Here is a 12909-nt window from a genome sequence, read left to right as displayed (position 1 = left end):
CTCCTTCCCCTTATGCTAACAGTTCTCTATTTAAAAGCATTTTATACTTTTAAAGACCTTTTGTCTGAATTAGCAGTCAGTATAAGGGTAGAAGAGAAACGGTTAAGAAAGACTAGTAGTGCAGAGAAAAAAAAAAGTCTTTTCCTTTCATAAAAGCTAGATTTTCAGATCTTTTGCACCTCCTATGTTTGAAGAAACTTTTTTTTTTTAATCAGCTTCTGCTTGCTGTACTTTAAATTGATTAGATATTAGCTGTCTGCTTAGTTGTGTGGAGTTCCAGTCATGCTGGGTGGCTCTTGAAAGAGAATTAAACTTCATAGACTGTTGATATTGTTGCACCATTAAAGTTGCTAATGATTTGTATTGAAAGAAGTAAAATGTTTAATGTTATTTCGGTATTTGGCGAATATTTTTGTAACAGGAATTTTGGTTCTCCGTTTTATAGTTGGCTGTGTGTTTATTGAAACAATCAGTTGCAAAAATAAACTTAGGGGTGAAAACATTGCACTCTCTTGATATCACCAGAGAAGCTTCTCGATGAGGCATGCAGGTTGGCAAAAATTTGTCCTGTTCACAGACTTTGCACTGGCAGACTGCTTCCGATGTAGTACTGGTTGAATCCAGTAGTGTGTTAGCCATGTTGAGGTGATTTTTCCTAGAGGTGTTTAGTAGTGTTTAAATCTGTATGCCTAGAAACTTGTTCCTTCTGCAAAGTGTGCTGTAAACTGAGAAGGGATTTCATTAATAGCAACAACAGCAAAGACATGGGAATCTAACATGTGTTGAGCCAAAAACAAAGCTATTTTTAATTCAAACTAGGATTATAAAAAGTTCATGAAATAATTGATCTGTTACAGGTAATCTGTGTTTCTTGCACCTTTTTAGGTCTAGAAGAAATTGCAAAAGAAAAAGAGAAGTTAAAAAAGGAAGAAAGTATGCATATCAAAGAAGAAGAATTTGAATCAGAAGAAAAATTGCATTGCTTAGCTACAACTCACTGTGAGCAAAAGGAAAATCTGAAAGAAAAGGACAGCACTAACCTGTTTTTACAAAAGCCGGGGTCATTTTCAAAATTAAGCAAACTGTTAGAGGTAGCAAAAATGCCACCTGAGTCTGATACTATGTCCCCAAAACCTAACGGCAGTGCAGCAAATGGCTGCACATTATCTTACCCAAATAACTCAAAAAACTCTCTCTGCAGTCTTCAACCCCCTGCATCACAAAGCTCCATCGAGAAGCCTGAGTCTAATAATCTTTTCAGTCCTAATGCCAGTGGGACAGGAAAGTTTTACAGTTCTCCACTAATTCCAAATGATCAGTTGTTAAAGACTCTTACTGAGAAAAGCAGGCAGTGGTTCAGCCTGTTACCACGCGTGCCCTGTGATGACACTTCAGTCACCCATGTGGACACACCAGCTACTACAGCTCCACTCACTCCTCAGTCACATCCACCATCAAACTCACCGTCACCTGTTCCATCTCCTCTTCTGGGCTCAACCTCTGCACAGAGTCCCATGGGATTAAGTCCTTTTGCATTGTCACCGCTGCAGGTAAATAAATTAATTTTTTAATAGCTTGAATTTGCAGACTTTATTTGCGCAGGATGTCTGTTTATACAAATCATTTCACAGACCTGCAATCATTATATCTGCATTTCTTTATTTTTTTCTATTTCTAAATGTTAGTAACTAAATACAGAAATTTTATAATACTAGATTATGATGTATCGAGTAAGCCAATGTATGATTTTGTACATGCATTTCAGTAATTAATTTGGCTTTTAGAGTGTCGGCTACTGGTATTAAATGAAAAGCAAGTAAATACAAACTAGTTCTTGGAAGTGTAACACACCAAACCCTACCTTTAGAGGCTATTGTTTTTTAGCATTAACAGGGCCCTAATAAGTATTACATGTCAGTGTTACATTAGTTTTTCTGAAACTAACTGAAGTATTGAGTAAAGGCTTTCTTTGTGTTTTGAGTATTGTTTGACAAATAGCATCCTAATCATAATTCAGGTTTCTTGGTTATAGTAATGGTAGTTGTGCTTTGTAGCAGATGAAGACAGGACTACCTATAATGGGACTTCAGTTTTGTGGATGGCCTACAGGAGTTCTTACTTCAAATGTTCCATTTCCATCTCCTTTACCTGCTCTTGGATCAGGGCTGGGATTATCAGAAGTGAATGGTAACTCATTCTTGGCATCTAGTGTTCCTGCAAGTAAAAGTGAATCACCAGCACTACAAGCTGAAAAAATAGCTTCTGCCCCTTCTACAGCAGCTGAAGTAGCCAAGCCTGTAGATTATCCTAACCCAAAGCCTATACCAGAAGGTAAGTGTAATGCAACAGTAAGGTGATAATTTCTGCAGTGTCTCTATCATGTTACAAATGTTTTAATAATTTGCCTATTGATTTTCTAATCTGATCATGTGTGATCACATAAAAAAAGCACCTGCAAAGTGTTCATATGCTTGTCTTGATTTAGAAATGCAGTATGGATGGTGGAGGATTACTGATCCAGAGGACCTAAAATCTTTGCTTAAAGTGCTGCATCTCAGGGGAATAAGAGAAAAGGCCTTACAAAAGCAGATACAGAAACACATGGATTATATCACTCTGGCCTGCATCAAAAACAAGGATGGTATGTAGTTGATATTTATGTTACACATGGTGTTGGGGCACCAGACAACAGACACAGAACTCTCCTGGGGTATGTTTAGCAGGAGAGTTAAAGTAATGGTTGGAGAAAAAAGTTAAAGGTCTCCCCATCTGTAGCTGCATTTTCACCAGCCCTGTTCTGGAAGCTTACTGTATTAGAGAAATGCCATGTAATGTAAATAGTTCTCGTGATATAAGTAACCTTCTTAAGCTTTGGTAACCTTCTGAAGCTCTTTCCATCTCTGTAACACTTGGCCTCTCCTTCCCCTTCTTGCCCTTAAATTGAAAGTTTGAAAGCATACAGAATTTGTTGTTCATATTGGGTATTTTAAGAATAGTATACTTTCACAACAGTTTTTCAGCATTTGACTGGAGTGACGGGTAAATCAGCTTGAATTTACCAGTGCAGTTGTAATGTTAATTAAAATAATAAAAATGTGATTCTCATAATACAGTTGCAATTATTGATATCAATGAAAATGAAGATAACCAGGTAACTCGGGATGTTGTGGAAAACTGGTCAGTAGAAGAGCAAGCTATGGAGATGGATCTTGCTGTTCTTCAGCAGGTGGAAGATCTAGAGAGGAGAGTTGCATCAGCTAGTTTACAAGTTAAGGTAAAACCAACTTTCAGTAAAATGTCTCTTTAAAATAAGTGGTATGAATTTAAAGCAGATAGCAGTCTTTGTGTATTGGTAAGTGCCTTCTTATTCCATCCTAATTGCCTACAAATGAAATAAATACACTGTGCAGTATCATGGAGATTTGTGTTTGAAACATTTTATTGCAGTTCAGTCTTCAGCTGAAGATGTTCAGAATGGCAGTTCCGGGAGAATGTTCTCCTACAGTGCAGTTCCATGTACATTTTGTTAACCTTCTCTGAATGCAAAGACCGTATTTCACAGAGACTGCTTAACTCTTGGGGGGTTGCCACAGTTCTGCCTGGTTTGTGTGATTTTTGCTGTTAATGCTTTCAGAAATGTCTACAAGTACATCAGAATAATTTGCTTGAGTATTGTAGAGCATGTAGAGCATGGAGAACATGTAATGGTTATGAGTGTGATAGAGTTAAGAATTCTCTGGATTTTGGAATTTTTCCAAGGTGGGTGTAAGGTTATCAAATTGCATATGTTTGGCTATAGTACAGGTGCAGTGTTTGGGATCTAGTTTTTGGCATGAGATGGATGTTAATTTCCTGTGTCCTGATACTGCCTCCCGAGCCTGATGAACAGGTAGACCTGTTCTGATGTTTCAGCCAAGAGAACAGGATACTTCACACTGGGATAAAAATGCAGACTGTTGCAGAAAGGTCCCTTCAGAAAGTCCAGTAATGCTTGTGTTTCTTGATTAATTATTTTAGTTTTCTGGATATTTTGGAAAATGTCTCTACAGATGGATTACAAGTAACCAAGATCTACTGGAAACAGCGCTTCAATTACTTAGTTTGATTCCATAAAACAGTTCCTCTGATTACACACTGAGTTAACAGCAACCAATAAATGCCCAAACCTTTCTATTGACATAGGGTTGGCTGTGTCCTGAACCTGCATCAGAGCGAGACGACTTGGTATATCGTGAACATAAGTCAGTTACTAGATTGCACAAGAAGCACGATGGAGATTGTGCTGGAGGCGGAGAAGGCAGTGCCAGCTCTCTAGAGCGGAGGAGTGACAACCCTCTAGATATAGCTGTAACCAGGCTCGCTGACTTGGAGCGGAACATAGAGCGAAGGTATCTGAAGAGCCCCTTAAGTACCACCATTCAGATCAAACTGGATAATGTGGGCACAGTTACTGTCCCTGCTCCTGCACCATCTATTAGTGGTGATGGTGACGGGTAGGTTATTGAGATTAACTTGAAAAATTATTGTGCTTCTTTGCTAATTGGAGCCTATTTTCTTATTGCCTGTTATCTATGTACTTTCTTGTATGTCTGTGATCCATACGGATCATCTTATTCTGCATGGTGCTTTGTAAAGAATTTTTTGTTATGTTTGTTAATATTCTTGCAAAGTTATCTTACATTTAACTGGTTGTGACTAAGCTTTGAGGCACGTAGCCACAGTCTGTGCACTACATCAAATTTAGTTGCTTAAACCTTATACTTATTGGCTGTGTATGTTTTGTCATTGCTTGGCTTTCGGTGTGATAATGATTGTCTCACATTTAAACATGAACAAACACAGGCGTGACCTACTTAATTTGCTTGTATTTTAATGCAGAGCTGAAGAGGATATTGCTCCAGGGCTAAGGGTGTGGAGAAGGGCATTGTCAGAAGCACGCAGTGCTGCCCAGGTAGCTCTGTGCATTCAGCAGTTACAGAAATCCATAGCATGGGAAAAATCCATTATGAAAGTTGTAAGTATCTAAACTGTTTTTGCTATATCCTGTGTTCCAACTTCAGACATTTTAAGTTAATGTATTTCTTATTACTTCACATAAAACCTCACAAAGTTAAACTGTACATTGTGCACAGATGAATAAGCCTAATGGAAAAGATTGTCCCTTGATTGCCAAATTCAGCATCCTGAACTTGCTAAGATAGAAAGCTCTTGTAAATGGTTACATTATTTAAGATGGTAATTATTCTTTGATGAGGACATAGAGGTAAAAGTCATCTTGCTCCATCTGATGAAATATACTCGTTCTAATGGAGTGCTTCTAACCTCACCCGTGACACAAGTTTTATGGAGGTTCAGCATCATATATCCTTCATTAAGGATTTCATTTTTCAGAAAGTTGAGATGCTCCAAATATGCAGGTTCTTTGCATGCAGAGTTCTCACAACTGAACATACAAATTAGTGTGTGAAGAGACAAGCTGAAATATCTGTTTCCATGTACACTCAGCAGGTCAATCTGTGTCAACTACATATATAAAAAAAGCACACGAAGGGGATATGTCAAAATTTCAAGGACCTCTGAACCTCAAATTCCTGAGCACAAAACTTATTACTACAGCAGTAGTGACTATGATGTGATCAAGTATGATCAGTGTTGTGTAGAAGGTGGCAAAAGTGATTCTTCCATTTGTGGTCCTTTTCCTAATTTTTTAATTTCTGTCACTCCTATATAAATTCTAATTACATCTGGACAATTAAAGGATGATTTAAATAAAGGCTGTAATGTCAGGCTGTACTTTTGAGTTTATATAGCTGTTAGCTTTAAGCAATAGCTTGAGTGCAAAACGCTTATGAATTTGGTAAGAGCACCTGAAAAGGCATTGGAACGTTTCAACATGAAGTAATATATTATTCAGAAAAAAATTTATCCCTCTCAATTTCATTTAAATATTCTTTGCATACACAGTTGGTTAGAGCAGGGTGCTCATAACACCAAGGTCACTGATTCAGTCCCTGTATGGCCATTCACTGAAGAGGTGGACTTGATGATCCTCATGCATTCCTTTCAACTCAGAGTATTCTGTGATACCAACAAACGTTCTGCTGTATGTTTAAACATACTGGTGTATGTTTAATATGTTTAATCATGTATTTGGTGAAAATATTTGAAGATTTTTTAAGTTCGTGAAAAATATGTCTAAAAAGAAGGTAAATAGCAAAATCACACAATGTATTTAAGAAAATTGGCAGTCCTTTAGATACTTGTAAGTTAGTGTGAATTTTAGGAAGTGCTGGGATCATTTGTTTTGCTTTACTGCATTTGTTCATGGTTGCCCTTAGATAAGATCCTACCAATTATTATGTGGGAATGCCCTTGTAAAGTATAAATTGTCTTTATTAAATAACAATGTTCATACACAGTATGGGCATAAATGAAGAGAAGATTTCTGAGATAGTATGTTTGGGCCAAGAGGTTTTGATAGGTGTACCTTTACTTCTCACTGACATTAATGAATTATAAAAAGTGCTCATCTTTTTTTGTGCTCTAGAGACACTGGTCTTATAATAAATAAATTGCTTTTTAAAGATGTTCCCCAAATGTAGCCTTTAATTTAGTTCCTTACATACTCCACATATTCTTCTATGGATATGAGCATTAGCAGAATCTGACTGAAGTAAAATGAAAGCATTTTTGAGAGTGAATTTACATGTTTGAAAGAGAAGGGTAATTTAGGTATCATTTATGCGTTTCAAATTTTAAAAATTGAATTAAACCCATTTTTCATCAATTACAGTACTGCCAAATTTGTCGAAAGGGAGATAATGAGGAACTGCTTCTCCTTTGTGATGGCTGTGATAAAGGCTGTCACACCTACTGCCACAGACCCAAGATCAGCACTATCCCAGATGGGGACTGGTTCTGTCCTGCCTGCATAGCAAAGGTAACACTCCTGTCAGGATGGAGGGGCTGGAGCAAGTGACTGGTTTATTATATGTGGTAGAGTTACAGGTCGACCAGTGCTTTTTTCAGTGAAAATAATGGTCTGGATATTTTATGGGGAGCTCTCATTAAATTATGAAATTAGTAGTTTTATTTAACTTGTATTTTAGTAGCAGTAAAGGCTACAGTTTTATTTGTTCTAAACTATGGGCTTTTAAATGTAAGTAGGTCAGAATTTTCATGCTTATTCAATGCCATATTTTTTAATTTCTTTTTTAAAATTTATTCAGTATTTGTCTTTGAAATTTCATCATTAAGTGTTGACAGACCAATGTGTCAGGTTCTATCTCAAAAGAAAAATCAGAAAAAAACTTCGTGATTTTTTTTTTGTATGTTTGTATCAGTCATGTAGCAATGGACTAATGTTTGTCTAAAAGTATGCCAACTTGGTTGTTAGGAGGTATTGTTGTACTAATTTGAATGCCAAGTGCTTTTGTATTGTCACAAGTTGAGAGTCTAGGTCATGAGTACCAGGAATTTCTGCAGCCTTATTTGTCTTCAGAGAAGAGCAAAAAGTGAATTATCTCTAATATTAAATATTTAATTTGTTTTGGTGCTTCTGTTTCTGATCTTCATTATTGTCTATCAGTGATAACAGAGGTTTCTGTAATTTCTAGGTTATTACTTATTTCAGTTGTCTCTATTGTAGGCAAGTGGTCAAACCCTAAAGATAAAAAAACTTCAAATTAAAGGTAAAAAAAATAATGAACAAAAGAGAAGCAGGAAATTAGCAGGGGAAACAGAGGATGAAGACTCTGCAACTACAAGTGTTGCCTTAAAAAGAGGAAAAACAGACCCTAAAAAAAGAAAAATGGATGAAAATGTTTGTGTAAGCCAGTTAAAGCAAGAAACTTGCACTGCTGTTAAGAAACCTAAGAGAGATGGAGACTCCAAGGACCTGGCTATATGCAGGTAAAGTGTCAGATGCTAAATTTAGGGGTAAGTCTTACTGAAACAAGCAGTACTTGATCCTTTTTCTCTCTGTTCTGGGAAACAGGAATATTGTTCTTTGACAAATGTACTATACACGTTGTGTGTGTGTGTGTGTGTGTGTGTGTATTTACACCTACACACGTGTGTCTTCTGGGAGAAGAGCAGAGCCCAGCCCCAGCAGCAGTGGCACTGACACCTTTCTCAAGGGTATCAGAGACAATGTCTGCTTCGTCCAAACGGGCACACCTGAACCATCTGCTGTGGTAGCGTTGCTGCTCAGTCAAAAGGGACATTGCTCAGCCTTGTCACACTCCTGGAAAGTCAGTTTCAGCAGCCGGTTTGCAAATGGTTTACACTGAGGATCGTAGTTGCAGGACCGTGTTTTCTTTTGGAATGTTGGTCATTAGAATTTCATCTCACATAGGTCGCCTGGAGAGAACTTAATGCTGTATTAGTTACTTAGTTGTCTGTCTCTATGTACATTGTTCTCAGCCTTCAACAGGGTGCAGAATAAAGTTTTCCTTTTGTAAAATTAATAGTTTGGCAGTTCATAGGAATTCATGTAATAGTGAAAACACTGTGAATGTATGAATAAAATATAAAAATACTGATTCGAAACCTTATCTTATTTAGTATGATTCTCTCAGAATTGGAAACTCATGAAGATGCCTGGCCTTTCTTACTTCCTGTAAACTTGAAACTTGTTCCTGGTTATAAGAAAGTTATTAAAAAACCTATGGACTTTTCTACCATTAGAGACAAGCTAAGTAGTGGACAGTAAGTAAACCTATTGTAAATTGTACTTTACATTTTAAAAATATTTAAACACTGAAATACAATACATGTTTAAAATTAGCCAAACTATATTGTTCTGCTCTGACACATCTGTGATTACGTTTACAGTCAAAATAAAAATTCTTCATTGTATGCTTTTATCTTTGCCATACCCAAGTGAATTAGCATTTTGGATAGGAGAATGTGTGGAACTGGCTGAAAAACAATAAAACTACCAGGTCAAATGCACCAAAACAATCAAAGGAACCTTTTTTCATGGAGACACCTTAGTGTTAGTGCGTGTCAGAGAGAACCAGCTGTGCAGGCTTTAAGCTTCTGGAGTCCCTGTAAATGATGTGGCTGTAGAGCGAAATGCCAGCTCTGTTGTAGGTAACACTCCTGTAATGGTGGTTAATCATTTCATAGTCCTAAAATTAAACTGCATGGATTCTTAAAAGAGAGGACCACACTTACATGCCTCTGTGTACCTACCTTCCCTCCTTGTTAGTATCCCTATGCTCTAATGGATCTGTGAAGATGGACCCTCTGCAGTGTCTGTTTGCTCCACACAGCAACTTCCCTAGGATAGCACAAGGAGCGTTTTAACCTCTTCAGACTTTTTCTCCCATGAATATGAGGTTTAAATGCTCCCCATGTGCTCATATCACTAGACTTGTCACTTCTATTATTTTTAATAATTCCTATGAATATTAGAACACTCTTTGGGCCATTCAGGGGTATATTCAGGATAATAAAAAGAATTAGCAAAGACAGTGATCACAAGATTATTTGGGCAGCCTTTTTTTGCACACATTTGTTCCTCATTTAGATAAATTAAGCTCTGTTCAACATTTTGAAAGGACCCTGAATGCAAGAATAGATGCATAGATGAAAAACAGCCATAGCATTTTAGCTAGAAAGCTGTTTAAGGAGAGGGAGGAATTAATTTTCTAAAAGTTTGTTTTTGAGTACAGGCATGAAATTCTACCTTACAAAACTTGTGAGGAAAATAACAAAACAGTGACAAGAGAGTATTTCCTTTCACTGATGTTCATTTCCTTGTTAGAAATTCTAATTTAAATTCTAACTTAAATATTTTCTCATTTAGTTGAAATATTTTTCCTCTGTGATTCCCTGTGTTCCAAAAATCATTCACTTTTTTCTTCTTTTTAGGTACCCTAATCTTGAAGCATTTTCGCTGGATGTCAGGCTTGTTTTTGACAACTGTGAAACTTTCAATGAAGATGATTCTGACATAGGCAGGGCTGGCCATAACATGAGAAAATATTTTGAAAAAAAATGGACAGAGATTTTCAAAGTGAGCTGAAGCTACTAGGACTCTTTTTTTCTTTTCTTTTTTTTTCCTTCTTTCAAATGAGGACTGATAAGACCAGCAATGTGAACTATATTTACATGGAAGTGCAAGGCACATACGTAACTAATTTTTTCCTTCAAAATATCACGGAGTTGTGATACTAGTTTTAAAGGCTTCACTCCTACAGCAACCATGGCCCCTTGGTTATTGGTTTGTGTGTTTTAACAAACTAATTTAGGTAGAACAGGGAAGCACACCCAAAGAATTTCAAAGAAAGGGGTGTTATAGTGCAATAGCAATTTATCAAAACGCACTGAATATTCAACCACCAGAGCTCTACTTGGGGAAATGGTTCTCTTTTCCCTTTCAATAAATATCTATTTTTCATTTTTTTTACTTTGTAGTTTATTTTTTAGTGAATGTATTTAATTTTATGAATTATTTATGATTATACAGCATTCAGAATCTTCGTTTTCTGTGAAAAGGAAGAACTAGAAAATTGCTTTAAATATTGAAAATACAACAAGGAATGTTTTAAAATATAAAACAAAGCCAAGTAAAACTGTTTACACTGATGTGCTGTGAAGGCACTAAAAATTAAACTTTACTGTAGAGTTACAAGTACATTTATATATATGTTGCTGCATCACTTGTGTAGTTAAATTGTATTTCAAGACAGTGAAGAAAAATTGAGACATGTATATACTGTTCATTATTGTTTATATTAAGTCTTGTTTTAAATATGTATGATGTGTACATATTGTTTGCAGACATTATTGTTTATGCCTTAGGAGGATGGTAGCATTTTATTTTAGTCTTAAGGTAATTATAGCTCTATGGCTTGTACAGTAATTATCCTCTACCAACACTGTGGAGTCTCCTTAATCTTGGTAGTGCCTGCCTTTAAAACAGGGTGTAGGGGATATTAGTTTTCCATTTTTTCTATTTTGTTATATAATTTCAAGCCCCCACGGCCTCAAATCCAAGTATAATCATTATTTGTATCCATGTGGAAGAAAATTGTGACAATTTCCTACGCACACAGTATTTTTTCATAGAAACATTTCCTCCATTTGCCTTGTCACAGAATAACAAAAGAAGACATTTGTAACCACTGTGTTTTATCTACTGTGTGTTGTGGTGGCCTGTTGGGGCAGATAGATCGGAATTTTTTTTGTACTAATGTAAGAGTACTTGAAGTTTTATTTAAAAGAAATGTTGTGGAAAGGTAGCATTCTTTTTCTTTTCCCTTTTTAGGAGTGTTATTTTTCACTAGTATGTGTGGCACGGATACAATAAAAGACTGTTTTGCAAACCAGATTTTCTTGACAATTTTAATACTTCAGGTCCTATGTACACAGGTTTTTTGGTTTGGGGTATTTTTTAGATAATATCTTGGGAGTCTTGCATTTAACATTGAGTTCTTTTTATGATGCATCTAATTCTCTTGGGCTTTTAACAGTAGTTCATAAGGAAGCAATTGCCAAGCAGTCAGAGAAGTTCCCTGCCTGTAAATAACGGAGGTGTGCAAGGTTGAGATCGCTGTCCTCACAGACACGGACGGCACGTGTTTGGTCATGTTCCTGACAACCGCTGTCCTTGTAAGGTTCTGTCCCTTCTTTGGCCTGTAGAAGGGCATTAATCATAATTCCTGCTCTGACTGACGAAAATACAGAAATTACAAACAGATATTGTGGAACTGCAATATCTGTAATTCTCTCAAAATAATGTTGGGGTGTTGGTTTTTGCTTTTAAACTAGGTCTGCCGTGTTTGAGTCTTAGTGCCTATTTTTGAATTAATGCTTCCATTGCTCTCCCCAGAATATCTTGTTCAGTAATATTTTCCTTTATTACAAAGTTCTGTTAGAATAATCTTTATTACTTTAAATAAAAAAACACATTTGGGTGTCAGACAGTCTTGCATGCTAACGTGAATTTCCACACTGACTGCTCTGTGCCTTTCCTTTTCATGACCTTTCTGAAGATTTCAGTAAAGAGGTTTGCTGACATGTACCAGAGATGTGAAGATTAATCAATGTTTTGAATTTATGATGGTAAGCTTGTAAGAAGATGTTATAAATATGCTTAGGTAATTGAGAAATCTAGTTCTTCAATGATTTTTTTTCAGATTTTGTGCTGGTTTATGCTTTCTTTGCAAAACTAGACCTGTTAGTTTTCTGAAATGTCAGACAGGTCACTAGCTACACTACATATAATATCTATAGTACAAGTTGCTTTTTTTTCAGCTTGTATCCCAAGTCAGCTGAACGGCCGGGAAGGTGGCAACATCTACTGCTAGAGTGATGACAGTGAGACAAGCGTCACCTCTAACTTGACATGGCCAGCGTTATCACTTTCCTTGCTAACAGCCAGTGTCTTCATTTGTCTTGCAGTAAAATTAAATTTACAGGAAATACAATATTTGAATAGCCAGCTTGAGTCATGCATATGCCCTCATAGATCCATAGAAAAGCGCAGGGATTTAACCACTAGAAAAATGTTGGTAACGTTTCCTCTTTGCTAATTTTCTCTCCTGTTGATGTTTGTATGTTTTCTTTAGAGAAAAATTTTCCAGTGTGCTCTCATCCTTTCTGAACAAACATGACCAGTCTTAGTTTACAGAATTTATTCTGAAACTTTCAAACTTAATATTTTATAGATATTGTAATGGTACTCAATTAAGAATGTTATGGTGGAGTGCGAGTTCTCTTTTGTCTCTTGTCATCTCTTTGGAAAAAATGGGATGATAAAAAAGCAGCTGAAAATCAAAATACATATCTTTAAAAAGAGGTCTAAAGCCTTCTTTTTAACAGTGGCTGTCACCTAGGATTCAGAACAGTGAAAGACCAGGCTTCAGCCGTCGATCACAGAGTGTGCAATCAAATAAA

At 36.4% G+C, this 12909-nt stretch overlaps 1 protein-coding gene across 1 annotated transcript in view; it reads left to right on the top strand.

The window, feature by feature from the left end:
- The window catches only part of BAZ2B (bromodomain adjacent to zinc finger domain 2B), a 111538-nt gene extending 100199 nt beyond the window's left edge, over positions 1-11339 (top strand). The window contains exons 27-36 of the mRNA XM_066554002.1: positions 886-1550; positions 2055-2331; positions 2486-2641; positions 3114-3274; positions 4183-4493; positions 4879-5014; positions 6794-6940; positions 7649-7911; positions 8566-8709; positions 9880-11339. Of these exons, the coding sequence (XP_066410099.1) occupies positions 886-1550; positions 2055-2331; positions 2486-2641; positions 3114-3274; positions 4183-4493; positions 4879-5014; positions 6794-6940; positions 7649-7911; positions 8566-8709; positions 9880-10033 (2414 nt within the window). The 3' untranslated portion in view covers positions 10034-11339. The remainder of the gene's footprint in view (positions 1-885; positions 1551-2054; positions 2332-2485; positions 2642-3113; positions 3275-4182; positions 4494-4878; positions 5015-6793; positions 6941-7648; positions 7912-8565; positions 8710-9879) is intronic.
- The last annotated feature ends 1570 nt before the right edge of the window (positions 11340-12909 follow it).

This window comes from Molothrus aeneus, chromosome 7, assembly GCF_037042795.1.
Source record: "Molothrus aeneus isolate 106 chromosome 7, BPBGC_Maene_1.0, whole genome shotgun sequence".
Lineage (NCBI taxonomy): Eukaryota > Metazoa > Chordata > Aves > Passeriformes > Icteridae > Molothrus > Molothrus aeneus.
This window is presented reverse-complemented; position numbering and strand designations above follow the sequence as displayed.